Genomic DNA, 27,975 nt, shown 5'->3' with positions numbered 1-27,975 from the left:
ACTTGGAGAAACAGGACCAGTGGGCGAGGAGAAATGGGGAGGAAGATCTCCGACAGCCTTACCCCCCTGAGTATTCACACCTGAAGGTAAGGCCACACTTCCTATCATGATATGACTTCAAAATATTTATTTTGCTCATGTATGCATTTCCTAAATTAAAAGGGGCATCCAGGGGAGGATGGAAAACAAGGTCCAAAGGTAAGTCATCGCAATTCCTAATTACCTCGCTCTTGTCAGCACAATCTGGATCCAATGTGGTTTGTAAGCTTGCATGCAATACAAATTCTCTTCCGATCTGAATGCCGAAACTCAAGCGTCATCTCAGGGGCTTCATCAGTTAAATGCATCATTACCAATCTCGCAAGAGTTTGGATCATGAACGCCAAGTCCTCTAAAATGAAAGGAAACTTTCCCTTGCACACATTACCCATGTTGCATCAGTGCGTGACATCACTGGTCTGACTTTTTGAAGCATCTTTCGCTCACCAGATTAAAAAGCACACACATGAATAATTCCCCTTGTGAAACAACACTGACAAGTATTTTTCCTCTTTTTTTATGCACGCATTTTTATCTCTTATTCCATGCCAAGCACCGTTCAGCTGAATCGGCGCCATTTGTTCGTCAAACTCAAACCTTTTTAAACTCTAAATCTGATGATACTAAGGCTGCTAAAGTTAATCACAAAAATATTGCATTATCCATCCATCCATCCATTTTCTACCGCTTATTCCCTTTCGGGGTCGCGGGGGGCGCTGGCGCCTATCTCAGCTACAATCGGGCGGAAGGCAGGGTACACCCTGGACAAGTCGCCACCTCATCGCAGGGCCAACACAGATAGACAGACAACATTCATACTCACATTCACACACTAGGGCCAATTTAGTGTTGCCAATCAACCTATCCCCAGGTGCATGTCTTTGGAGGTGGGAGGAAGCCGGAGTACCCGGAGGGAACCCACGCAGTCACGGGGAGAACATGCAAACTCCACACAGGAAGATCCCGAGCCATTAATCATGTATAAATGCAGCATAATCAATCGCATAACTTATTTCTTCACGTTAATCGCATGTGAAAGGTGTGTGTTGGCATAAATACATATTTGCAGTCATTAATTCTCTTGTCATAAAAACACAAAAGGTTTGAAACAAATAAATAAAAAAAGCGAATCACCTTTTTCGGGCAGCCGCTAGTAAGAGTGCTACTAGTACATGGACAACAAGAAGTAAACATGAGTTATCAAGGAAAGTACCACCGAAAAGTGATTGTGGTTAATGGGCGTGCCGGAAAAAAAATCGATTCACATCGGAACCGTGATTCTTATTTGAATCGTTTCAAACGTGTTACATTTTTTTAGGCCTTGCTTACTTGTTGCACGTATAGGTAGGTAGGTCTTTACAGCCATTGCTCAAGTACAACAACACTTTTGTTTTCAACACGAAGTGGGGCGGTATAGCTCGGATGGTAGAGCAGCCGTGCCAGCAACTTGAGGGTTGCAGGTTCGATTCCCGCTTCCGCCATCCTAGTCACTGCCGTTGTGTCCTTGGGCAAGACCCTTTACCCACCTGCTCCCAGTGCCACCCACACTGGTTTAAATGTAACTTAAATATTGGGTTTCACTATGTAAAGCGCTTTGAGTCACTAGAGAAAAGCGCTATATAAATATAATTCACAATTCACCCGTTCAAGATTAGACAAACAAACGGTGTACAGGGTTATAGAACAGGAACACTAATGGGTCGCCACAAGGCGCCCCGTAAAAGATAGGAAAAAGGTCAACGCTGGGGAAGGATAAGTAAAAAAATACAATCTAGAGAGTGGGAAAAAACCTCCATACCGAAGCACATACTCTTTTTACAACATCTATCTCGAGACTAGCAACAGAGGGGAGGGAGTGGGTGCTACGGTGGAAGGCTGCAGTTTTTCAGGCGCTGCCCATCCGTCCATCGCCCCTAAGGGATTCGCGTCAAGGGTATTATATGGGAAGTGGGGTATGTGTGTGCGGCGTATATTTTTTGTGGATGCATGTGTGTGTGTGTTTGCCTGCAACATGTTTCTGTTCCACGGCCTTGGTGTCGTGCAGTTGCTCGTTAGTCCAAAGTTAACAACAACAAGTGTGTGTCCATGAGAGACAAGAAGGGAGTTTGTTGTGTCTTCACCGCACTGTCCTTCTGGAGAGTCTCGAAGCCAGGGAAAAAAATCCAAGTTAAAATGTTTTGTATGCGTGTGAAAATAATATATGCTTTTCAGTCTGAATTGTCTATGACTGCTCCTCAAAATTCATCCTGCGGGGTAGACAGTCCGATGTTATCTAAATCACAAAGTGTCCACAGTCATTTGTGGTATTTTTGGGGTACTTTGAAGACTGCCAGCAACTTCAATCAATCAATCAATCAATGTTTATTTATATAGCCCCAAATCACAAATGTCTCAAAGGACTGCACAAATCATTACGACTACAACATCCTCGGAAGAACCCACAAAAGGGCAAGGAAAACTCACACCCAGTGGGCAGGGAGAATTCACATTCAGTGGGACGCCAGTGACAATGCTGACTATGAGAAACCTTGGAGAGGACCTCAGATGTGGGCAACCCCCCCCCTCTAGGGGACCGAAAGCAATGGATGTCGAGCGGGTCTAACATGATACTGTGAAAGTTCAATCCATAGTGGCTCCAAGACAGCAGTGAGAGTCCCGTCCACAGGAAACCATCTCAAGCGGATCAGCAGCGTAGAGATGTCCCCAACCGATACAGGCGAGCGGTCCATCCTGGGTCCCGACGAGCGGTCCATCCTGGGTCTCGACTCTGGACAGTCAGTACTTCATCCATGGTCATCGGACCGGACCCCCTCCACAAGGGAGGGGGGGACATAGGAGAAAGAAAAGAAAAGAAGCGGCAGATCAACTGGTCTAAAAAGGAGGTCTATTTAAAGACTAGAGTATACAGATGAGTTTTAAGATGAGACTTAAATGCTTCTACTGAGGTAGCATCTCGAACTTCCAATTTGTCGACACACCAGAGCAACGCTTACTCCAATCAGCAGATGTCCTGCTGTCATAATTCCGAATAGGTCGATATCTTCTCGTCCTTGCCTGAAAGTGTTGCCAGGCACGCGACCCTCCTTCTTCTCCCAAGAGTCTGTCGTGTGTCCAGCAACAACCGCTCCGTCACAACAAGCTGGTTCCCCCATTTTGTCAATTTCGTTGAGGCCAGTTAAATAGTTCCAATGTTTAGATTTGGAGAGCAGTGCAAAAAGAGGCAACAAGAAAGTTAAGACAAGACAAAGAAGCAAGCAGGAGAGATAACACTGCGATGAGTTGGCAACGTGTCCAGGGTGTACGCCGCCTTCCGCCTGATTGTAGCTGAGATAGGCACCAGTGCTCCCGGCGACCCCGAATGGAATAAGCGGTCGGAAATGGATGGATGGATGGAGAGATAAGGGAGAGGAAAGGGGAGCGTCCGCCCTCGATGAGTGCCAGTGAGGAACAAAATATACGTCAGCCAGGAGGAGGTTTTGTAACCTCAAGAATCCGAATCAAATGGGATTATAATTTATTTTATTCACATCCCTAGCGATTAATCCCAATTAATAGAAAATCAAAATGTGATTAATCTGATATTGAAATTAATCATTTGACAGCTGTAGGTAATGCATGTTGAACTACTTGAAATAAATAATGTGCAGTAATCCATCATTTTTCGCTGTTAATTGGGTTCTGGGTCCGAAAAGCAGCAATTATAAATTAGATTTTTTTCATAACTAAAGCATAATAAACCTTGAAAATTATTATTATTATTTTTTTTTACATTATGAGAGATTTAGATATGAAATAACACCCACATAAGTCACCTTTATAAATGGTAAATGGTTGTACTCGTAAAGCGCTTTTCTACCCCTTTTTAAAGGAGCCCAAAGCGCTTTGACAGTATTTCCACATTCACCCATTCACTCACACATTCTACGCACATGCATGGCGGCTAACCATGCCCATCAGGACAAGGTGAAGCTATCCAGTGCCCACACAACGGACGTACTAGAGGCTGAAGGTTAGGCATTGAACCAGGTAACCTCAGATGGATTGCACCATACCCCCAAATTGCTGCCAACCCCCACTAAACAACTAATCGCCACGCCATCCCCCACTCGTAAAGCTATGACTGGATGCCTAATGAGGCTGAACCTATCAGTGGCCACCATACTCAACAGTGTGCTCTGACTGGTTTGGTCTCATGTACTCGCCAATACTACTGCAGTATTGATATTGTTCCTTCATTTAGCCATTTTTGTGCTCGAACAAGTTCAATTTAGGCCAAAAATACAAAGAATAGACTTTGAAAAAAAAAAATGCAATTATGTGAAACCGCAAAAGACTGTAGCTCGGTTGGTAGAGCGGCCGTGCCAGCAACTCGAGGGTTGCAGGTTTGATCCCCGCTTCCGACGTCCTAGTCACTGCCATTGTGTCCTTGGGCAAGACGCTTTACCCACCTGCTCCCAATGCCACCCAAACTGGTTTAAATGCAAAAATTAGATATTGGGTTAGCTGAGATAGGGCTTCACGGTGGCAGAAGGGTTAGTGCGTCTGCCTCACAATACAAAGGTCCTGCAGTCCTGGGTTCAAATCCAGGATCGGGATCTTTCTGTGTGGAGTTTGCATGTTCTCCCCGTGAATGCGTGGGTTCCCTCCGGGTACTCAGGCTTCCTCCCACTTCCAAAGACATGCACCTGGGGATAGGTTGATTGGCAACACTAAATGGTCCCTAGTGTGTGAATGTGAGTATGAATGTTGTCTGTCTATCTGTGTTGGCCCTGCGATGAGGTGGCGACTTGTCCAGGGTGTACCCTGCCTTCCGCCCGATTGTAGCTGAGATAGGCGCCAGCGCCCCCCGCGACCCCGAAAGGGAATAAGCGGTAGAAAATGGATGGATGGATGGGGTTAGCTGAGATAGGCGCCAGCGCCCCCCCGCGACCCCAAAAGGGAATAAGCGGTAGAAAATGGATGGATGGATGGGTTTCACTATGTAAAGCGCTTTGAGTCACTAGAGAAAAAGCGCTATATAAATATACTTCACTTCACTATTATTCGACACATTTTTGCCTTCTAAAAAATATTTTGCAGTTCATTTTGTCCTGCATGTATACATTTTGTTCCCAAGGGACGCAAAGAGCACCGATTGTTGGTGTTCTCCAACTCTGATATGTGCTATTTTTCTGCAGGGGGACATTGGCGAAAAGGGGCAAAAGGTATTTTTTTTATAATTATTAATGTCCATACAGTTATGACATAAAGGTTATGATAAAGTTGAAAGCAGTTTTCAATGTGTCCAGGGAGAGCCAGGCATCGGCCACCGAGGGCCCGAGGGCCAAGCTGGTCTGCCCGGCAACAAGGTGACGCAGGAACAAATGATCAAAACTCAATCACTTTAAAGTTGATTGACTTTGCTTCTCGTTAATATTTCAATTGGGGGAATTTAATTGGCCGTCTGACTCATTGAATGTTGTTTATGTGCTGATTAACCCATAAAGGTTTGATTGGAAGGCAATTATTCCAAAGAAGCAGCGGTCCTAAATCACATTCTGTTTCGGAAAAATATACAACAGAAAAGTTGATAAATGTCACATTGAATGTGTGTTTTTCAAAAGCAATTAAACAAATGCAATTCTCTGCACTGACTTCCATTAAACCCTCAGGGGGAACCAGGGCAGATGGGGCAGCCTGGCGCTCAGGGCATTCAAGGCATCCACGGTAGCCCCGGGATTCAGGGTGTCCCGGGCATTAAGGGCCCACCAGGGGACCCCGGAGAGCCAGGCAGAGAAGTACTGAGACATAAAGTTGCTCACAGAAGATTGGACGCTTTGAAAGTGGAATGTTTGTTGTCTATGCAGGGGGAGCGAGGCAGACGGGGGAAAAACGGGGTGCCAGGAGCCCCTGGACTTACAGGAGCAGTAGGACCTGACGTAATTAATACACATTTACATTATTGAGTTATTTTTTGTAAGGGGTCCCCCATACAATTTTTTTTAACTTGCAATACAATACTGATATTGGAGCCTTGCGTATTCAGCAGGATTCATGCATACTTGTCAGAGTTTGTTTGTGATGAACCCCAAGATGCAGAGATGGAGGCAGGCATGGAGTGAGAAAACATGATGTAATTAAAATATAGAATAAGAACAAACAAATGGGTACTAACAAAGGACGCACACAAGGCGGATAACAAACAAAAGGGTCTTTAGCATGGAAGCTAGCAAGAAACAAAAAGGGGCATAGCGTGGAAGCTAGCGGGTAGCAAACAGGAAAACAGAAGTCGCTACTTGTAGAGTGAAAACAAAACAGAAGCAGGGAACAAAAAACAGTAAGCTACAAACAGATCCCGAAAGATAGCTTACCGCTACGCTGCATTGACTCGACATGAAACAACATGACAGGAGCGACAATTCGGAAGTCATCGACAAGACAAATCACTAATCCAGCACTGACTGAGAGATAAAGCAGGTGCAAATAGGAGTTGGCTGATTGACACCAGGTGTGGCCAGGTGCCAATCAGCCGCAGCTGAGGGGAAACAAGGCACTCAGGGAGACAAACAGGACGCTGAACCAAAATAAGAGTGCCGACAGGAAGTAAGAACAGGAAATACTAAACACACAGAGGAGAAACTAAAACACAAACAAACCGTCAGTGGCAAGCCTGACAATACCTTTATTATTTTGTAGTGTGGACTGTTAGAAAATGTTTGATCAAGTGAAATTACACAAACAGAATAATGCAGTCTTTAAATTAAAGTGGATCAGCAATTTTTTGGGGGGTTGTTCGATTGAGGACACGTATTATGTACAGTAAGTCTAGCTTGTGTGCTAGCATGCTTAGCCGTTGTGTAGCTGCTAGCCTATAGCCTACTATGTTTACCTTTCGTAAAGGACTTGACTAAAAAAGAAAAAAAGGCCAACTTTGTGTTAACTGGCTGTCCAGCTTTGCACAAGTAAACACACTGCAGCACTGCTTGTATCGCACATTATATTTCACGGGCGGTATAGCTCGGTTGGTAGAGTGGCCGTGCCAGAAACTTGAGGGTTGCAGGTTCGATCCCCGCTTCCGCCATCCTAGTCTCTGCTGTTGTGTCCTTGGGCAAGATACTTTACCCACCTGCTCCCAGTGCCACCCACGCTGGTTTAAATGTAAAAATTAGATATTGGGTTTCACTATGTAAAGCGCTTTGAGTCACTAGAGAAAAAGCGCTATATAAATATAATTCATTTTACATGCAAGCAGATATAATCCTGTACTTGTTTTTTGATGGACCGACATCTGATATCAATATCTGATCAGGACACCTTAAGTGTTGGTATTCCCGGTATTGTTTACTTAATTAGTGTCAGACTGAGATTTTTAATATTTAGATGTTTTTAAGTTCATGTAGGATTTTTGACTAAATTCGATCATGCTTCATTTCAGGGGCCTCGTGGCGTTGCTGGGGTAAAAGGATTAAAGGTAAATGCACACTAAATGAACACTTATACACTGTAATATCTTCAAACATTATGATATATTTATTGGAAAAATACTAAAACCAATCTCTTAAGGGTGACAGTGTTATTGGAGAGCCAGGACCTCAGGGTTTGACTGGCTTCCCTGGAAAAAAGGTGTTTAACAAAGAAATATGCTATCCCACTGCTTTTAGACCATGCTAAAATATTTTACGTTTTTTCTTTTCCATTTATGCTGACTCGTGGACTGTTGTTTCAGGGTGGCTCGGGCGCCCCAGGTGTGCCGGGTGCTCCAGGAAACATAGTGAGCATTTTGTTTCGCACTTTAAAATGATTTACATGTCAAAGAGTTTACATTGTTTTCTTTGTTTTAGGGTCCTATGGGCATGAGCGGCTACAAAGGTGCAAAGGTGAGATGTTGTGTTTCTTCTGACTAAACGTGACAATGATCTGTTTTTTTACCTAACACCTACTTAGTGGCCTAGTGGTTAGAGTGTCCGCCCTGAGATCGGTAGGTCGTGAGTTCAAATCCCGGCTGAGTCATACCAAAGACTATAAAAATGGGACCCATTACCTCCCTGCTTGGCACTGAGCATTAAGGGTTGGAATTGGGGGTTAAATCACCATAAATGATTCCCGGGCACGGCACCGCTGCTGCCCACTGCTCCCCTCACCTCCCAGGGGGTGATCAAGGAGATGGGTCAAATGCAGAGAAGAATTTCGCCACATCTAATGTGTGTGTGACAATCATTGGTACTTTAACTTTAACTTTTACTTGTAACTTCAGGGAGAAAGCGGCTTGCCAGGAGTCAGAGGAGAGCGGGTACGTCTGTTTCGTTAGCCACAAGCTATATTAGCCTGTAACCGCCTGATCCATGGCTTACAGGGGAGTGCACTTCAAATTCAAGGACCTCGTGGGTTCAAAGGGGCCAAAGGAGACGCGGTGAGAACTTGGAGTCACTCCATCCGTGTCAGACCTGATTTAACCGTTTGGTTTGTTACAGGGTGAAAGAGGCTCTGCGGGTTTTGATGGCGATAAAGGAGAGAAGGGCGAGGATGGGCCCCCTGGTGTCAAGGTAGTGTTACAGGCAGTCGGGATGGGAATCTTACAACAATTCGTGACCGTGTTCGATTCCGATTCTTGGAGTGACTATTCGATTCAGAATGAATCCTCAATTCAAACTATTTCATCTTCTTCCGCTTATCCGAGGTCGGATCGCGGGGGCAACAGCTTAAGCAGGGAAGCCCAGACTTCCCTCTCCCCAGCCACTTCGTCTAGCTCCTCCCAGGAGATCCCGAGGCGTTCCCAGGCCAGCCGGGAGACATAGTCTTCCCAACGTGTCCTGGGTCTTCCCCGTGGCCTCCTACCGGTTGGACGTGCCCTAAACACCTCTCTCAGGAGGCGTTCGGGTGGCATCCTGACCAGATGCCCGAACCACCTCATCTGGCCTCTCTCGATGTGGAGGAGCAACGGCTTTACTTTGAGTTTCTCCTGGATGACAGAGCTTCTCACCCTATCTCTAAGGGAGAGCCACGCCACCCCGCGGAGGAAACTCATTTCGGCCGCTTGTATCCGTGATCTAATCCTTTGGGTCATGACCCAAAGCTCATGACCATAGGTGAGGATGTGAACGTAGATCGACCGGTAAATTGAGAGCTTTGCCTTCCGGCTCAGCTCCTTCTTTACCAAAACGGATCGGTACAACGTCCGCATTACTGAAGACGCCGCACCGATCCGCCTGTCGATCTCACGATCCAATCCTCCCTCACTCGTGAACAAGACTCCTAGGTACTTGAACTCCTCCACTTGGGGCAATGTCTCTTCCCCAACCCGGAGATGGCCCTCCACCCTTTTCCGGGAGAGAACCATGGACTCGGACTTGGAATTGCTGATTCTCATTCCGGTCGCTTCACACTCGGCTGCGAACCGATCCAGTGAGAGCTGAAGATCCCGGCCAGATGAAGCCATCAGGACTACATCATCTGCAAAAACGCAGAGACCTAATCCCACGGCCACCAAACCGGAACCCCTCAAAGCCTTGACTGCGCCTACAAATTCTGTCCATAAAGTTATGAACAGAATCGGTGACAAAGGGCAGGCTTGGCGGAGTCCAACCCTCACTGGAAACGTGTCCGACTTACTGCCGGCTATGCGGACCAAGCTCTGACACTGATCGTACAAACTAATTCTCACAATATATGAAGAGTTCATATGCAAAAGCAGATAAATCCATTTTGACCGATTCTGTATATTAACGATTTTCTGCCTGCTGGTGTTGCCGGTACATGCACAAGCGTACAATGGTTTATTTAATATCAACATAAGCAAGTCATGAAAGCCTAAACTTTTAAGAAATGCTGATGTAATGAATGGCTTTCAAGTAAGAGTGTTTGATGTGGTTTTACGTCAAAAGCAGATATATCCAAATTATGATATGTCGCAAAAACAGATACCTCCAAAATCGTTTTCTTTGCGGTCGTTATTTCGCATAATATTCAAGATAAAGATAGAGAGAAAAACAGAACGTTAAATTTATCGAAAGCCACATTTCAACGTAACAACTGTTCACATTTATTTACTTCATTATTTAACAGTTTCGATCCCTTGGTATGTATAAATCTAGCTGTCCCTGCGAACATTGTTTTTTCGTACTTGCTAACCGGACATGCTTTTTTGGAACTGTGACCTCACATATTTACCTTGTGCTTTTCAGCGCAAAATGAAAAAACAGTGTTGCAATGAAGACAATGTTTTATTAATAAAACAACCACAAATGCTCAACCTGGTTTGCCTATCAAAAACACTCCTGTGCAGATAACAGCTCACTCATCATCGCTATCGACATTAGCTCCATGCTTGACAACATCGTTTAACGCGGCGGTGTAAAACTCACGGACACGCGTGCTAGCGCCAACATCAAATAATAACTTCAACACCTCAGTTTTTTTCGCTGGCTTAACAGTGTTCACAGGAGAAGCTTCCAAATTATTCATGCGTGGATAACAACACTGAGTGAGTCCGTGCGCGCCGCCATTTTGTTTGTCACGTGATCCCGTACTGCAGCGCTGGTTGGGCAAACGGATATATCGGCTTTTGTGGTAGATGATCCATGGCGCTTATCGGCCTTTGCAATAAATCGCTGAACTAAATGACGTTAAAAGCGGCATTTGTCCGCATTTGCAAACAAATTGATTTTGGTATACCACAACAGAAGTGGCGGACTATATATTACCGAGGCTGGGCTAAACTTGATCAAAATGGCGTTTATCGGTTTTTGCGTATGAACTCTTCATATCATTCAGTATATAAATAAAAAAATACATATCCAAAACAGGTAAAAGGTTACAAAACTCATCTTGGCTGCTGACTTATATGATATGATATGATATGATGGTCGCGCGCAGGGCAGCACTGTGGTTCAGGGGTTAGTGCTTGTGCCTCACAATACAAAGGTCCTGGGTTCTAACCCCGGGGCTCGGGTTCTTTCTGTGTGGAGTTTGCATGTTCTCCCCATGACTCCGGCTTCCTACTACCTCCAAAGACATGCACCTGGGGATATGTTGATTAGCAACACTGAATTGACCCTAGTGTGTGAATGTGAGTGTGAATGTTGTCTGTCTATCTGTGTTGGCCCTGCGATGAGGTGGTGACCTGTCCAGGGTGTACCCCGCCTACCGCCCAAATGCAGCTTACCATGAATTGATTAACGTGGACCCCGACTTAAAAGAGTTGAAAAACTTATTTGGGTGTTACCATTTAGTAGTCAATTGTACGGACTATGTACTGAACTGTGCAATCTACTAATAAAAGTATCAATCTTTCAATCAAAAGATAGGCTTCAGCCCCCCCCCCCCCCCGCAACCCTGAAAGTGACAAGCCGTAAAAAATGGATGGATGATATGTTTTGAAATGATGGAATGTTTATATGTTTATATGTGGCCAAAACAACAATTACTTCTTGAAAATTTTGAATCAATTCAGAATCGTAATAAATAAGAACCGCGATTTGGCTGTGAGTCAAGTTTTTACAGCACTTCTAATAGGCGGTAGGAGTGTAATGGTTTGGCATAATTGCGGTTCAACACACACTTTAAAGTCACGGTTGAGTTCATTTTCTTTACAGTAGGGTTACAAAATGCAAAAATAATTAACAACATCTTGAATAATTTTAAAACACCTAAAAGTGCATGTGTAGCTCATGCATGCAACGTTATACAGGACTTCAAAGAGCACCTTGTTTCCTTGTCCAATCATGTAAACTTTTTCATGGTAGTTTTTTTAAAAGTAGAGACGCTGTCAGGAAATCTGGCCCCTTTCCTGTGTGGACCATCACTATTATTATTAATTGGTATCAGCATATGAGCCATTTCTCTTTGCCTTATACCTTTTTGCTCTATTTTCCCATTTCCGCTAATTTCCTATTTTGTGTCTATTTGATTTCCACAACGTGCTGTGAGCCACTAAAAACAAGCAATGTGTTGCAAATGGCCCCTGGGCCGCACTTTAGACCACCTTTGCTTACCTATTTCACCGGGAAGGTGATATATTACCAGATATTGGCAGGCATGTGAAATATCCGAAGACACACATAAATCCGCGTTTTTAAACATAAATTTACGCCTCTAAATATTGCTTCCACGTTTTTGAATGAAAAATAAAAAAAATAAGATCCAAACTAAATTTATTGAACGCTCGCATCAACCGCAGCTACTCAGTGTTCCTCTTGCCTAAATGAGTTGCAGGACGGGGAGGCGATCAAGAGCACCGAAATAAGCTTGCTAGTTAGGTAATCATCTAGCTAACTTACATGTTGTCGCCTCTATTCGCACAGTTATAGTTCTGGAGTATTCATTAGTAGCCAGCACCAAAATATATATTTGACGTGACATATTGTAAACAGGAGTAAACAACACCGGAATTAAATGACCTGAGTGAGCGTAACTACAAGATAGAATTGTCAAATGGGAAATGTTCTTTGCATGAAGAAACTCTCCCGAGGACTCCTCAAAGATGGAAGCTTTTGACCTTCCTTTTGACCTTCCTTTCTGTCAACAACACCTGTGGTCGAACTTTGAGATCGGCCTCAGTCCATATAAAAACATTTCATCATCTCTCCTAAGTTAATTGGGTATTTAGGCACACACGACCCCCACCCTCGAATCAACGCCTTCACAACCGCTTAATTCCTCTGGGGCTGTGGATGGCTGAGCAACGGTGTCTCTTCAAACCCAGCCCTCCCTCGGTTGCAAGTTGGTGTGATATACATACCATGTTTAATGTGTGCCATGCTATGTGAGGCTTTTTCCTTGGACTCAGTCTGGACCCCTCCTGAGGGTCTAGCCTTAGACCGATATTTTTTTTTACTCTCCCCCCTCTCCCAATGTCACCTTTTTCTCACCTTTTTAAGGAGCGCCGTAAGTGGCTGATCCGTTGGCGGTCTCGTCTTGTCCTCCCTTGTAACGTATGTCTGCTCTTAGCGGGACTGTGCCGAAAATGAAATTTTGTTGTACTTGTGCAATGACAATAAAGATCTATCCTATCCTATCTTATGTATGTTATAGAATTTTACATTACATTTTTAATGATAATAATGTTCGTAAATGAAGCGACCGGAATGAGAATCAGCACCTCCAAGTCCGAGTCCATGGTTCTCGCCCGGAAAAGGGTGGAGTGCCATCTCCGGGTTGGGGAGGAGACCCTGCCCCAAGTGGAGGAGTTCAAGTACCTAGGAGTCTTGTTCACGAGTGAGGGAAGAGTGGATCGTGAGATCGACAGGCGGATCGGTGCGGCGTCTTCAGTAATGCGGACGTTGTACCGACCCGTTGTGGTGAAGAAGGAGCTGAGCCGGAAGGCAAAGCTCTCAATTTACCGGTCGATCTATGTTCCCATCCTCACCTATGGTCATGAGCTTTGGGTCATGACCGAAAGGATAAGATCACGGGTACAAGCGGCCGAAATGAGTTTCCTCCGCCGTGTGGCGGGGCTCTCCCTTAGAGATAGGGTGAGAAGCTCTGCCATCCGGGAGGAGCTCAAAGTAAAGCCGCTGCTCCTTCACATCGAGAGGAGCCAGATGAGGTGGTTCGGGCATCTGGTCAGGATGCCACCCGAACGCCTCCCTAGGGAGGTGTTTAGGGCATGTCCAACCGGTAGGAGGCCACAGGGAAGACCCAGGACACGTTGGGAAGACTATGTCTCCCGGCTGGCCTGGGAACGCCTCGGGATCCCCCGGGAAGAGCTAGACGAAGTGGCTGGTGAGAGGGAAGTCTGGGTTTCCCTGCTTAGGGTGTTGCCCCCGCGACCCGACCTCGGATAAGCGGAAGAAGATGGATGGATGGATGGATGGATGTTCGTAAATTACATACTAAAAAAAACAAAAACAAAAACATTTTGTAGTACATTACATGGATGATGTCAGTTTTTCTCCAAGGGTGGTCACATCCCTGGATGGAAGCGTATCTACATCCTCTGTCTTCTTAGCACCATCGCTAATCAAAGCTAGTTGAGCTGCACGCTTGTGGGTTTTGCTTGTGTTCTGCAAGCTTCTACACCTTCTACGGCGGCTTTTATGCACGCTCCAAATGCTTTGCCATTAGCAGATGTTTGTATTTGGTTGAAGAGTAAAATAACACTTTAAACATTTGTCAATGAATGTTCTCATTCATTCAGGTGACGGTCATTGTCATCAAAGGGCATTCAATCAATTGCACCTGTACTGTTTGGTTTGTCTTGGAAGACCTTTCGCCTCTCATTCAAGTAGGCTTCATAAGTTTGTGCTCATGGACTTATTTATACTCCAAAACCCAGAGAATGGTTTTGCACTAATGTAGTGAGAAAAACAAATGCAATGATGCAAATAAGCAATCCTAACTGTTAAAGCCAACAACAGTGGTTAAAGCTTATTTTGCCCTCGTTAGCATTGAGGTATTGTGTGCAGAACGATCGCTGTGGATCGACTACTACCATTATTGAATAGTCGGAATACCCCACGTTAGCATTCCATTCATTTGTAAACAAATGGCAAAAATTGCATTCTGGTCACCTTCTGTGACCAGAATGTTTGTAACTCGTGTTATTTGTTTGAAACTAAATTGCAGAGTCTTTTGTCAAAGTTCAATTAATCAAAGTTTATTTATATACCCCTTAATCACAAGTGTCTCAAAGGGCTGCACAGGCCACAACGATCTCACTTCAGGTCAAGAAAAAACTCAACCTAATGGGATACAATGAGAAACCTTGCAGGGGACCGGTGTAGTTAATAGTGCCAGAATCCAGTCCATAGTGGGGCCAGCAGGGGATCATCTTGAGTGAAGACAAGTCCGCAGCGTAGAGACGTTATCAACTCATGCAAATATGAGTGGTCCATCCCGGGTCCCGACTTTGGAACAGCTACTGTAGCTCTTCATCTCTGGTCACCTAATAACCTCTCCACCTAGGAGAGGGAGGCAGAGCAGAAAAGAGACAGCAGATCAACTGGTCTAAAAGGGGGGTCTATTTAAAGACTAGAGTTTACAAATGAGTTTTAAGACGGGGCTTAAATGCTTCTACTGAGGTAGCATCTCTAACTGTTACCAGTAGAGCATTCCAAAGTACTGGAGCCCGAATAGAATAAAGCCCGCGGACTGTTTTAAGGCTCCGGGGATCACTAATAAGCCGGAGTTCTTAGAATGCAGATTTCTTGCCGGGACATATGGTACAATACAATCAGCAAGATATGATGGATCTAGACTGTTAAGTATGTTATACGTAAGTAGTAAAACCTTAAAGTCGCATCTTAAGTGCACAGGAAGCCAGTGCAGGTGATCCAGTATAGGCATAATATGATCAAACTTTCTTGTTCTTGTCAAAAGACAAGGATGTTTTAGGAATGGTTGAAAGGACAGTGTTGTATGTGGAAGACAGGTGGTGTTGCAGACCATCTCACTTGTTCAGGGATGGTTTTTCAACCATGACATAGACAGCTTCCCTCACTCCTCTTTCGAACCGTTCGAACTCCTTGTCAAGAATCTGTAAATTTTTCTTCTCAAAGAAGTGCTGTTTCTCCCTGAGGTGCAAGTAGACAGCTGAGTCTTGGCCTGAAGAGTGAAACATGAAACATTTACTTGAATCTGTACGCCTCTGTACCGAACTCAAGTATGCGTACTGAAAAATCAGAAAGCAGTACATCTAAATAAGCAGTAAATATTCAACTTTACTACTAGAGAAATCACTTTCTACACAAATGTTCATCAATTGTTGTTGCATTTGAATTGTTCCCAGGGGTTGAAGGGGGATGCTGGTATTAAGGGCATGATGGGACGTTTTGGACCTCGAGGACCAGTCGGCCAGAAGGTCTGGAGACTTTAGTCACTAAATCTTACGTGGTTTCTCATAAAAATTGCGTTGTTTTTCTACAGGGAGATCCAGGAGAAGCAGGCATCAATGGAGTCATGGTAAAATACGTACAGTACTGTACGTGACCTAAATTATACTACTATTTGACATAATGATGTTACTTTAAGGGTCACAGCGGAGGCAATGGAGTGAATGGGACCAAAGGGGACAAAGGAGACACAGGGCTGCAAGGCCTGAGGGGTCAACAGGTACTTTAATGCTCCTCAAGTCTTTATATCATCCTGCATATTTCACTTCTTATTTCTCAGGGGGATGCAGGAGACGTAGGATCACCAGGAGATAAAGGCGTGAAGGGAGAGAAGGGATTCCGGGGCTTCCCGGGACGGACTGGGAGTCCTGGCAGAAATGGTGACAAGGTTTGTAACTCAGCCACGTTTCAATTAGTCACAAATGCTGTGTGACCATTATCTCTTCTGAACAGGGGGATGGAGGGACACCTGGCACCCCCGGCATACCTGGCCTGAATGGACTGCCTGGACGGAAGGTAGAGCATGTTAATAATCTTTTCTCAGACCCTTACTTTAATATGCTGTTCCATCAGGGCGACAAAGGCAACGCCGGTATCCATGGCATTACTGGTGACCCAGGAGAAAAAGGAGTAAAGGTTTGAAACAGGACTTTAAGAGAACGTATCGAATAACGTTTGTAAATCAGGGGTCTCAAACTTTCAGCCTGTAGACCCATATTTTGTGGCCTTTTAATTAAATGCACAGATTAGTGTAATTGTGAAATACACACCCAGCGCGATTAATCGTTAAATATATTATAGCAAGAACACTAACTACAACACAAACAGCAACTTCCTTAAGCTCGAGTAAGTATCTCTGACCATCTCCTGGGAATCTCAACAGTGTCAAAATATAAAATTTTTACATTCAAGATTATATTTTTATAATAATTTAAGGTCTAGCATAGCTCAAGTTTTATATAGTTGCTGTTAAAAGTAGTTTTTCATTGCTTGCTCTCACTGAAGGCAGAGTCTTCCCTCAACCCTCCATTATAGTTCCCTGCTTGGCTTCTTTGTTTTGTCTTAACTTTTTAAGAATCTGTCTTTTGCACTGTTATCCAAATCTGAAACATGGAAGTGATCAACTTCTCTCGCAACGCAAATGACAAGATTTTCTCAACGAGAAACTCAGGTTCTAGATGTATAGAGCGTTGATCTGGTCTATCGACAAATTCGGAATATGGTGTTAGCCGTTCAAGGTGCCCAGAGGCTGCCCGTCATGATTGACGGGATGGGCAGGGCTATAGGCACTCACACTGTGGCTATTTTTGAAATAAATCACAAACAGGATAACACTTTGGATAAGCTTTCAGCTCTGCAAGGCAAAGTCGTGGTAAATTTGAGAGCCTGAAAGGACAACTAGAGTAGATAAATCTATTGGAATGCATCTGCTCACCCTAACCAAAACAATCCTTATCTACAATTTGGCTCCCCCTGCACTGGCCTTGGCAAAATCAAGTTGTACATTCCCCAGTGGGACCATTGCAGTGAAAGACGCTCTAAAATCCCTTCCTTCAAGGACACTTGAGATGTTGACTTTGTTTTAAAGCCAGGCTAATGGAACTGCACTTCCTCAGAGGTGCAGTTTGGAATTGGTCTTTTTTTTCTCTGCCTTTTACAGGGAGGCACCCATATCGTCACCCATTAGTCTCCTAGTCCTGTCTACTCCTGTCATAGTTACCTTTCTGTTTCTTGAAAGGGTTGACTCGGACTACGTTAAGGTAACGTGTGGAGTTCCCCAGGGTTCGGTCCTTGGCCCTGCACTCTTCAGCATCTACATGCTGCCGCTAGGTGACATCATACGCAAATACGGTATTAGCTTTCACTGTTATGCTGATGACACCCAACTCTACATGCCCCTAAAGCTGACCAACACGCCGGATTGTAGTCAGCTGGAGGCGTGTCTTAATGAAATTAAACAATGGATGTCCGCTAACTTTTTGCAACTCAACGCCAAAAAAACGGAAATGCTGATTATAGGTCCTGCTAGACACCGAACTCCATTTAATAATACAACTCTAACATTTGACAACCAAACAATTAAACAAGGCGACACGGTAAAGAATCTGGGTATTATCTTCGACCCAACTCTCTCCTTTGAGGCACACATTAAAAGCGTTACTAAAACGGCCTTCTTTCATCTCCGTAATATCGCTAAAATTTGCTCCATTCTGTCCACTAAAGACGCTGAGATCATTATCCATGCGTTTGTTACGTCTCGTCTCGATTACTGTAACGTATTATTTTCGGGTCTCCCCATGTCTAGCATTAAAAGATTACAGTTGGTACAAAATGCGGCTGCTAGACTTTTGACAAGAACAAGAAAGTTTGATCACATTACGCCTGTACTGGCTCACCTGCACTGGCTTCCTGTGCACTTAAGATGTGACTTTAAGGTTTTACTACTTACGTATAAAATACTACACGGTCTAGCTCCATTTTATCTTGCCGATTGTATTGTACCATATGTCCCGGCAAGAAATCTGCGTTCAAAGGACTCCGGCTTGTTAGTGATTCCCAAAGCCCAAAAAAGTCTGCGGGCTATAGAGCGTTTTCCGTTCGGGCTCCAGTACTCTGGAATGCCCTCCCGGTAACAGTTCGAGATGCCACCTCAGTAGAAGCATTTAAGTCTCACCTTAAAACTCATTTGTATACTCTAGCCTTTAAATAGACTCCCTTTTTAGACCAGTTGATCTGCCGTTTCTTTTCTTTTTCTTCTATGTCCCACTCTCCCTTGTGGAGGGGGTCCGGTCCGATCCGGTGGCCATGTACTGCTTGCCTGTGTATCGGCTGGGGACATCTCTGCGATGCTGATCCGCCTCCGCCTGGGATGGTTTCCTGCTGGCTCCGCTGTGAACGGGACTCTCGCTGCTGTGTTGGATCCGCTTTGGACTGGACTCTCGCGACTGTGTTGGATCCATTGTGGATTGAACTTTCACAGTATCATGTTAGACCCGCTCGACATCCATTGCTTTCCTCCTCTCCAAGGTTCTCATAGTCATTATTGTCACCGACGTCCCACTGGGTGTGAGTTTTCCTTGCCCTTATGTGGGCCTACCGAGGATGTCGTGGTGGTTTGTGCAGCCCTTTGAGACACTAGTGATTTAGGGCTATATAAGTAAACATTGATTGATTGATTGATAAACACGTTTTGTTGTACTTTTTGGGTGCAATGACAACATTTTGTAGTTCATAAAGTAGGACAAATGGTTAGAATGTGATATTGAAGTGACTGTTTTGTGTGGCCCAGCCTCACCCAGACTTTCAGTGGCCGCCAGTTAAAATTGAGGTTCAGACCCCTGATTGAAATGTTATTTTTAAACACAAATTGTTCTGTTTTGGGGTTTGTGTAAATATGTTGTATCTTCTTGTGCAGGGTGCCACAGGTTTCCCAGGCTTCCCTGGGTTCAAAGGGTCACCAGGCAAACCAGGAAAGGACGGCAGCCGAGGACCACCAGGAACCCCTGGGCTCCATGGGTTGGCAGGACCAAAGGTACATGTTATGTTTGTTAAAATCAACTTATTTTTATATATTTATTAAGGTGATTCAAATCTTCCTTATGGTCTAAATAACATATATTTCACTGTACATTTTACAAAAGTTTTGCTCCCCTGTTACATTTCTAACTCACTTTCTGAGTATGTCTGCAAATTATCCATCCATCCATCCATTTTCTACCGCTTATTCCCTTATTCCGACCGGTGCCTATCTCAGCTGCAATAGGGCGGAAGGCGGGATACACCCTGGACAGGGCCAACACAGATAGACAGACAACATTCACACTCATGTCTGCTAATTATTAATTAATTAAGTATCAATGTATCTTTAGAAAATATACAATGTACGAACATCAGTACTATGTCAATTCAATTTTTTTGGGACAAATGAAAATAAACATTATAAAAATTAAAGAGATTCACCGGTCACATCATTAGGTACACATTATGTGGTGCACAATGCAGCATCAAAAAAAGATGCTTTAAAGGCCTACTGAAAAGAGATGTTCTTATTTAAATGGGGATAGAAGGTCCATTCTTTGTGTCATACTTGATCATTTCGCGATATTGCCATATTTTTGCTGGAAGGATTTAGTAGAGAACATCCATGATAAAGTTCGCAACTTTCGGTGCTAAGAGAAAAGCCCTGCCTCTACCGGAAGTCGCAGACGATGACGTCACAAGTGTGGGGGCTCCTCACATATTCACATTGATTTTAATAGGAGCCTTAAACAAAAAATGCTATTCGGACCGAGAAAACCACAATTTCCCCATTAATTTGAGCGAGGATGAAAGTTTCTTGTTTGAGGATATTGATAGCGAAGGACTACAAAGAAAAAAAAAAAAAAAGTTAAAAAAAAAACGCGATTGCATTAGGACGGATTTAGATGTTTTTAGACACATTTACTAGGATAATTCTGGGAAATCCCTTATCCTTCTATTTTGTTGCTAGTGTTTTAGTGAGTTTAACAGTACCTGATAGTCAGAGGGATGTGTCCACGGGTGTCTTGACGCCAGTGTCTCAGGGGAGTCGACGGCAGCTATGGACGACACAAGCTCAGCTTTTCTCCGGTAAGATGCGACTTTTTAACCACAATTTTCTCACCGAAACCTGCTGTTTGACATTCCGTCGTGATTCATGTTCGCTTGACCGCGCTCTGATCCATAGTAAAGTTTCACCTCTGGGAATTTTAAACAAGGAATCACCGTGTGTTTGTGTGGCTAATGGCTAAAGCTTCCCAACTCCATCTTTCTACTGTGACTTCTCCAATATTAATTGAACAAATTGAAAAAGATTCAGCAACACAAATTTCCAAAATACTGTGTAATTATGCTGTTAAAGTAGACGACTTTTAGTTGTGTGTGTGCGCAGCGCTCATATTTCCTAAAAACCTGTGACGTCTTGCTTACACGTCATCATTACACAACGTTTTCAAGACTAAACTCCCGGGAAATTTAAAATTGCAATTTAGTCAACTAAAAAGGCCGTATTGGCATGTGTTGCAATGTTAATATTTCATCATTGATATATAAACTATCAGACTGCATGGTCGGTAGTAGTGGGTTTCAGTAGGCCTTTAAGCAGCATTTATTTGACTGCACATCAGCATTATTGTGCGCAGGCAATGATGACATTAAAACCATATTTTGATTTATTCTACCTTCTCTTGTGTTTCTTCAAACCAGATTTAAATTTCACACTTGTGGCATTTTTTTCTTTAAGGTGGCATTGCTGCCACCTCGCTGTAGGCTCTGTATTGTTCTCACATGAATACTTGAGTAGAGACAAAATAATGGAAACCTCCGCTGCTGCTTGCGACCCCCCTGACACATCACCATGACCCCGCAAGTTACCCAAACCTTTATTTGAGAAACACTACCCTAACACATTACTCCAACTTAAAATGTGGAATATTCCACAAGTCACATGGTCCACAGCAAGCTGCATCATTGAATAAATAGCTCTCTGATTAGTGCCAAGATCGCAGGTGAGCGTCCTGAACTCTAATCAGAAGCAGGTGGAACTAATCTGCAATCATGGGAACTGAAACACAAACCTAGGGGTGCAGAAAACAGTCAAAAATAACAGACAAAACATGATCCGGGCAACGGATCATAACATATACCGTATTTCCTTGAATTGCCGCAGGGCATATAGTACGCGCCTGCCTTGAACTTCTGCCGGGTCAAACTCGCTTTCCAAAATAATTAGCGCATGGTTAGTATTACCGCCTGGTCAAACTCGTGACGTCACGAGTGACACTTCCCCTGCCGTCATTTTCAAAATGGAGGAGGATGATTCCAATACCGGTAATTTTAAATTGCATAAAGGAAAGAAGATTAAGAGCTATTCAGTAGGATTTAAGGTCCAAGCTTACATAACACTCAATTTTTTACTGCATGCCTTTGGTAAGTGCCGGAGTGAGAAGAGGTTTTAAAATAATTAGCGCATGCTTACTTTTACCGCATGCCTTTGGTAAGCGCAGGAGTGAGAAGAGGTTTTAAATTAATTAGCGCCCCGGCGGAAAATCAAGGAAATACGGTATATTGAATAACACATTTTTTTCTGTATCAATTTCATGCAGTTTACTCTATTATCAATGTAAAAATGTGCTAATCATACACATTTTATTTATAAAAATAACAATCTTACCTATGAAAGATTATTCCCAGTCTCCTTGTACGTAGTATTTTACAACCGTTTGCGGCACAACGTTTCATCATTCTTCTACTCTTTAGTTATTCCGTGCTGTCTACAACAATGAAATACACCGTTGGCACTTTGCCAACTAACATACGCACACATGGCTACTACAAAAAATTACGAATTAATCACTCATAGATTCTTCAGTATTAACATGCTAATCACGATACTCTCACTGCGTCTGCAATCCTCCAGAGGATGGATAATGACTGAGAGTGTCATACTGTGTGTGTGCGTGTGTGTGTGCGTGCGTGCGTGCGTGTGCGCGCGTGTGTGTGTGTGCAGGGCGTGAGAGGCCGGAGAGGCAAAGTGCAGCCGTGTGAAAAAGGAGCCACGGGCATGCCAGGACTGAGAGGACAGAGTGTGAGAATCCCTCCTGAACATTGTCATCATCGCTATATCCTTATTATAACTGTGTGTTTTTGCAGGGAATGCTGGGGAGTGGAGGTGTGAAGGGGGAGAAGGGAGAGCCTGGCCTCTCAGTATGTACACACACACACACACATATACACACACACACATAGGACTAGAAAACACACTGATTATGTTCTTGTGTGTGAAGGCTCATGAAGTGAAGAACATAGTCACTCAGGAGGTGGTGCACAAGTGTGGTAAGTCTACACACTCAACTCCTTACCGCGCGCCCGTGTGTGTGTGTGTGTGTGTGTGTTCTTGTATTTCTCCCCTTCTTGAGACATCGACAAGGAAAAGTACCTGCCATACGAGGACCGGTGAACAAGTCAGGTCATAAATCATGGTCCCAATAGAGAGCCAAATATTAGAGTCTGTGAACATTGCTCCAAAGTCAGGATTTTTTTGTTGATTAAATGTGCCTACAAAAGTAAACATTGACCGGTGCAAAGGCAGCAATATATGATAAAACAAGACGGCAGCTAAAGAAGGACATCCCCATTCATACCCGAAAAAACCCGCCAGGTGAACAGCTGATTTTACGACTTCCAGTGCTGACTATAAGACAACCCGCGTCCCATATCTGACCATAGGATGAACAAAAAGACAGTTACCTTGACCACCCCCGAACTGTGAACCATCACTGTAGACACCTTTCACATTTGATCACTAAAGACACTTTAACTGCTGCTGTGACCATAGGTTGACTGTCAATCAGAATGTGCAATAATGTTATGTTACTTACTGTGCCTTGTATATACTTTTTATTTTTTGTTTTTAGCTAAGTACCGTGCGACTTGTTGAAGAGTGGACTAGCAAAGTAATATTTTAATTGTACGGCAAACTGTCTGTTTAACTGTGCATATGACAATCAACAATCTTGAATCTGGAATCTTGAAAAATACTACAGTACTAAGGCTATAGTGGCTATTAACAGTTAGCTTCTAAAGCTGGGCTGCCCAGAGTGCGGCACAGGGGCCATCTGTGGTCCGTGACTCGTTTTTCATCGGCCTTAAGCACATTACAATAAACAAAAAATAGAGATCTCATTTGCACCCCTGGTGGTGAAATCTATCAAAATTAGGGTGAAAAAAAAGGATTTTTCTAATTGACTGTGTGTCGGTTTTAAAAGTGCTCCCCCTCTGGCCAACATATGAAATAACAAATGTGTGTGATAAAGGGAAAATGGGCCCCCTTTGGCGGCACAGGGGCCATCTGTGGTCCGTGACTCGTTTGTCATCTGCCTTAAGCACATTACAATAAACAAAAAATTAAGAGGTCTTATTTGCACCCCTGGTGGTGAACTCTATCAAAATTAGGGCGGTCCCAAAAAGGAGGGATTTTTCTAAGTGACTGTGTGTCGGTTTTAAAAGTTTTCCCCCTCTGGCCAACATATGAAATAACAAGTGTGTGTGATAAAGGGAAAATGTGCCCCCTTTTGCGGCACAGGGGCCATCTGTGGTCCGTGACTCGTTTTTCATCAGCCTTAAGCACATTACAATAAACAAAAAATAGAGATCTCATTTGCACCCCTGGTGGTGAAATCTATCAAAATTAGGGTGAAAAAAAAGGATTTTTCTAATTGACTGTGTGTCGGTTTTAAAAGTGCTCCCCCTCTGGCCAACATATGAAATAACAAGTGTGTGTGATAAAGGGAAAATGTGCCCCCTTTGGCGGCACAGGGGCCATCTGTGGTCCGTGACTCGTTTGTCATCTGCCTTAAGCACATTACAATAAACAAAAAATTAAGAGGTCTTATTTGCACCCCTGGTGGTGAACTCTATCAAAATTAGGGTGAAAAAAAGGATTTTTCCAATTGACTGTGTGTCGGTTTTAAAAGTGCTCCCCCTCTGGCCAACATATGAAATAACAAGTGTGTGTGATTAAAGGGAAAATGGGCCCCCTTTGGCGGCACAGGGGCCATCTGTGGTCCGTGACTCGTTTGTCATCGGCCTTAAGCACATTACAATAAAAAAAAAATAGAGATCTCATTTGCACCCCTGGTGGTGAACTCTATCAAAATTAGGGTGGTCCCAAAAAGGAGGGATTTTTCTAAGTGACTGTGTGTCGGTTTTAAAAGTTTTCCCCCTCTGGCCAACATATGAAATGACAAGTGTGTGTGATAAAGGGAAAATGGGCCCCCTTTGGTGGCACAGGGGCCATCTGTGGTCCGTGACTCGTTTTTCATCGGCCTTAAGCACATTACAATAAACAAAAAATAAAGAGATCTCATTTGCACCCCTGGTGGTGAACTCTATCAAAATTAGGGTGAAAAAAAATGATTTTTCCAATTGACTGTGTGTCGGTTTTAAAAGTGCTCCCCCTCTGGCCAACATATAGAATAACAAGTGTGTGTGATAAAGGGAAAATGTGCCCCCTTTGGCGGCACAGGGGCCATCTGTGGTCCGTGACTCGTTTTTCATCGGCCTTAAGCACATTACAATAAACAAAAAATAAAGAGATCTAATTTGCACCCCTGGTGGTGAACTCTATCAAAATTAGGGTGAAAAAAAAGGATTTTTCTAATTGACTGTGTGTCGGTTTTAAAAGTGCTCCCCCTCTGGCCAACATATGAAATAACAAGTGTGTGTGATTAAAGGGAAAATGGGCCCCCTTTGGCGGCACAGGGGCCATCTGTGGTCCGTGACCCGTTTGTCAACGGCATTAAGCACATTACACTAAACAAAAAATACAGATCTCATTTGCACCCCTGGTGGTGAAATCTATCAAAATTAGGGTGAAAAAAAATGATTTTTCTAATTGATTGTGTGTCTGTTTTAAAATTGTTCCCCCTCTGGCCAACATATGAAATAACAAGTGTGTGTAATAAAGGGAAAATGTGCCCCCTTTGGCCAAAATTAATAAAAACGTATTATAAACAAAAAATTCTGAAAAAAAATTAATAACTAAAATGTTACCTTTTTTTATATTCGCATAGTATGTATATATTACCGTATTTCCTTGAATTGCCGCAGGGGATATAGTATGCGCCGGCCTTGAATTATTGCCGGGTCAAACTCGCTTCCCAAAATAATTAGCGCATGCTTAGTATTACCGCCTGGTCAAACCCGTAACGGTCCGAGTGACACTTCCCCTGTCATCATTTTCAAAATGGAGGAGGCTGATTTCAATACTGGTCATTTGAAATCTCATAAACGGAAGAAGATTAAGAGCTATTCGGTAGGATTTAAGGTCCAAGCTTACATCACACTCAAATTGTTACTGCATACCTTTGGTAAGAGGTTTTAAAATAATTAGCGCATGCTTACTTTTACCGCATGCCTTTGGTAAATGTAGGAGTGAGAAGAGGTTTTAAATTAATTAGCGCCCGGGCGGAAATTCAAGGAAATACGATATTGAAGTTTTAAATACAAATCTTTAAATATCTAGAAAGGGTGGTCCTAAGGAGGTAGGAATTTTTTGGAGGTTTCTAGAAAATGACAAATACAAGAATATGTGTGTGTGCGTGTGTGTGAACTCCCGTGGCAGCGGCATGTGTGGGGGCCATCTGTTGTGTTCCATAAGAGGGACACACACACACCCCACGGTGCCAAACACACACATGTAAACACACACGACAATTAGTGCAGTCGTGTTAAAGCGTGTGTGTGTCCAAGCAGGTTTAGACTACAAGTTCATGGTCCGGTCAGTTGACCCCGATGGAAGAACCGCAGACAGTGACCACCTTAACGAGGATGAAGACGACGTCGGGGAAGAGGAGGACAAGATGGAGGTTCTGCTCTCAGCAAACAGCACTGGTAATGACACTCCCGTAACGCAGTAACGGAAGAGTAGTAAAATCTGATGGCGAGGGCCAACACTGCAGGAAGCGGCGACACTTCCCAGAGCTCATTAGCGGCTGCAAAAAGATCAATCAGCAGCCCAATTTATTGTGATCCGAGGCATGAAAGGCTGTCATTGCCAACGTCAATAACAGCGGGCGAGCTTTCGCCAACCCCACGAAGGTTACTTTTTTTACACCGAGTGACGCCATTTCACCGCAGTATTGTCTGAGAAGTTGTACAACTTAACTTTGTCGTTATATAATAATGCAAATAATAATGTCCAAATAACCATCTGCACCCTCCCTTGTTTCAGGAATGATTATTTTAGCTGCGTCTCACATGAATATTGAATCTGCCGCCTCACAACGTCCCGTTTCCACTCTTCAGATCCCGTTAAAGGCGCCGCCTCCAGGACGAAAAGACGAGTTTCTGGATCGCGGGCCTCTGGTGAGACTCACTTCCTCTTCTTGTTTACTCACACTCATCTTCACGCCATCTATGAGTCATGAGTCTTCTTGAAATCATCCCAAAAGGGAATCCATGAATGTCTGACAGAGTGTGCTAGATTTGAAGGCGAAGCAGAGAAAAGTCTTACAACGCCACTTTTTGTATGATTTTTGTGTGTGTACCGCCTTGGTTATTAGACGGTCGAATGTTGCGCGTTACAAACTAGTCCTGTGTATGATTACGCAGAATCGAACACCCAAACAAAGACACGACAAAGTGATGGGGAAATGGCGCCTCAGTGAGTATGTGGCACACTCGCTAGCTGTATTGAGACTGCACTGATACTGTGTTATTGTTTCATGATAGTCTGTTGGATTAAACAAGTCACTACATTTGAACTGCAAATACAAATAAAAATGATCAAATAATATTTTTTATATAAATATCTGGGCAGAAATGTATATAAAACATGCAATTCCAATTAAATGAGCCAAATTATGAACAGGAAAAGAACGTTCACGTTATTTGGCACTCCATCCATCCATCCATTTACTACCGCTTATTCCCTTTGGGGTCGTGGGGGGCGCTGGTGCCTATCTCAGCTACAATCGTGCGTAAGGCGGGGTACACCCTGGACAAGTCGCCACCTCATCGCAGGGCCAACACAGATAAACAAACATTCGCACACTAGGACCAATTTAGTGTTGCCATTGGCACTGTAAAATCTAGATCATCCCCCGCTTTGGAACTTTTCTATTTCTTTAGTTCCATTTTGATCAATGATGGAGACAAAAACATGACATTCCCCCGACTTCAGGTGCTTCATAGTCAAGTGACACAGGAGTATTTTTTTCTTAAAGTGACACACACATCGAGGTATCGGAGGAGCCAGTATCACTCCTTGTGTTTCATAACGACCGATGCTTCAGTATCGTTTGACTCTCATTACGCATCAGTGTTGATGCCTTTTATACATGAGGCATACTTGCCAACCTTGAGACCTCTGATTTCGGAAGGTGGGGGGTGGAGGGCGTGGTCGGGGGTGGGGTGGGGGGTGGTTAAGAGGTGAGGAGTATATTTACCGCTAGATTCATAGATTCACCAAGTCAAGTATTTCATATATATATATATGTATATATATATATATATATATATATATATATATATATATATATATATATATATATATATATATATATATATATATATGTATATATGTCTTGATTGGATTATCCAGAGAATAGTG

The 27,975-nt window shown here is 43.6% G+C and overlaps 1 protein-coding gene across 8 annotated transcripts in view; it reads left to right on the top strand.

Annotated features, from left to right (window-relative positions):
* The window catches only part of col7a1l (collagen type VII alpha 1-like), a 153,441-nt gene that overhangs the window by 118,320 nt on the left and 7,146 nt on the right, over positions 1–27,975 (top strand). For 7 of the 8 annotated variants that reach the window (XM_061912239.1, XM_061912240.1, XM_061912237.1 and 4 more), the window contains 25 exons: positions 1–86; positions 163–198; positions 5,217–5,243; positions 5,328–5,387; positions 5,691–5,816; positions 5,886–5,957; positions 7,454–7,489; positions 7,582–7,641; positions 7,745–7,789; positions 7,860–7,895; positions 8,273–8,308; positions 8,372–8,428; positions 8,490–8,561; positions 15,743–15,814; positions 15,880–15,915; positions 15,985–16,065; positions 16,126–16,233; positions 16,299–16,361; positions 16,419–16,481; positions 19,261–19,377; positions 22,372–22,449; positions 22,515–22,568; positions 22,649–22,697; positions 26,118–26,255; positions 26,670–26,729. The exon at positions 1–86 is cut by the window's left edge and continues 193 nt beyond it. In XM_061912239.1, the coding sequence (XP_061768223.1) occupies positions 1–86; positions 163–198; positions 5,217–5,243; positions 5,328–5,387; positions 5,691–5,816; positions 5,886–5,957; positions 7,454–7,489; positions 7,582–7,641; positions 7,745–7,789; positions 7,860–7,895; positions 8,273–8,308; positions 8,372–8,428; positions 8,490–8,561; positions 15,743–15,814; positions 15,880–15,915; positions 15,985–16,065; positions 16,126–16,233; positions 16,299–16,361; positions 16,419–16,481; positions 19,261–19,377; positions 22,372–22,449; positions 22,515–22,568; positions 22,649–22,697; positions 26,118–26,255; positions 26,670–26,729 (1,668 nt within the window). Of the gene's footprint in view, positions 87–162; positions 199–5,216; positions 5,244–5,327; positions 5,388–5,690; positions 5,817–5,885; positions 5,958–7,453; positions 7,490–7,581; positions 7,642–7,744; positions 7,790–7,859; positions 7,896–8,272; positions 8,309–8,371; positions 8,429–8,489; positions 8,562–15,742; positions 15,815–15,879; positions 15,916–15,984; positions 16,066–16,125; positions 16,234–16,298; positions 16,362–16,418; positions 16,482–19,260; positions 19,378–22,371; positions 22,450–22,514; positions 22,569–22,648; positions 22,698–26,117; positions 26,256–26,595; positions 26,730–27,975 lie in introns of all 8 variants that reach the window. The other variant, XM_061912241.1, reaches the window with a different exon arrangement.

Source organism: Nerophis ophidion, linkage group LG10 (genome assembly GCF_033978795.1).
Source record: "Nerophis ophidion isolate RoL-2023_Sa linkage group LG10, RoL_Noph_v1.0, whole genome shotgun sequence".
NCBI lineage: Eukaryota > Metazoa > Chordata > Actinopteri > Syngnathiformes > Syngnathidae > Nerophis > Nerophis ophidion.
The sequence above is the reverse complement of the archived record's forward strand: the minus strand, read 5'-3'. Positions and strand labels throughout refer to the sequence as shown.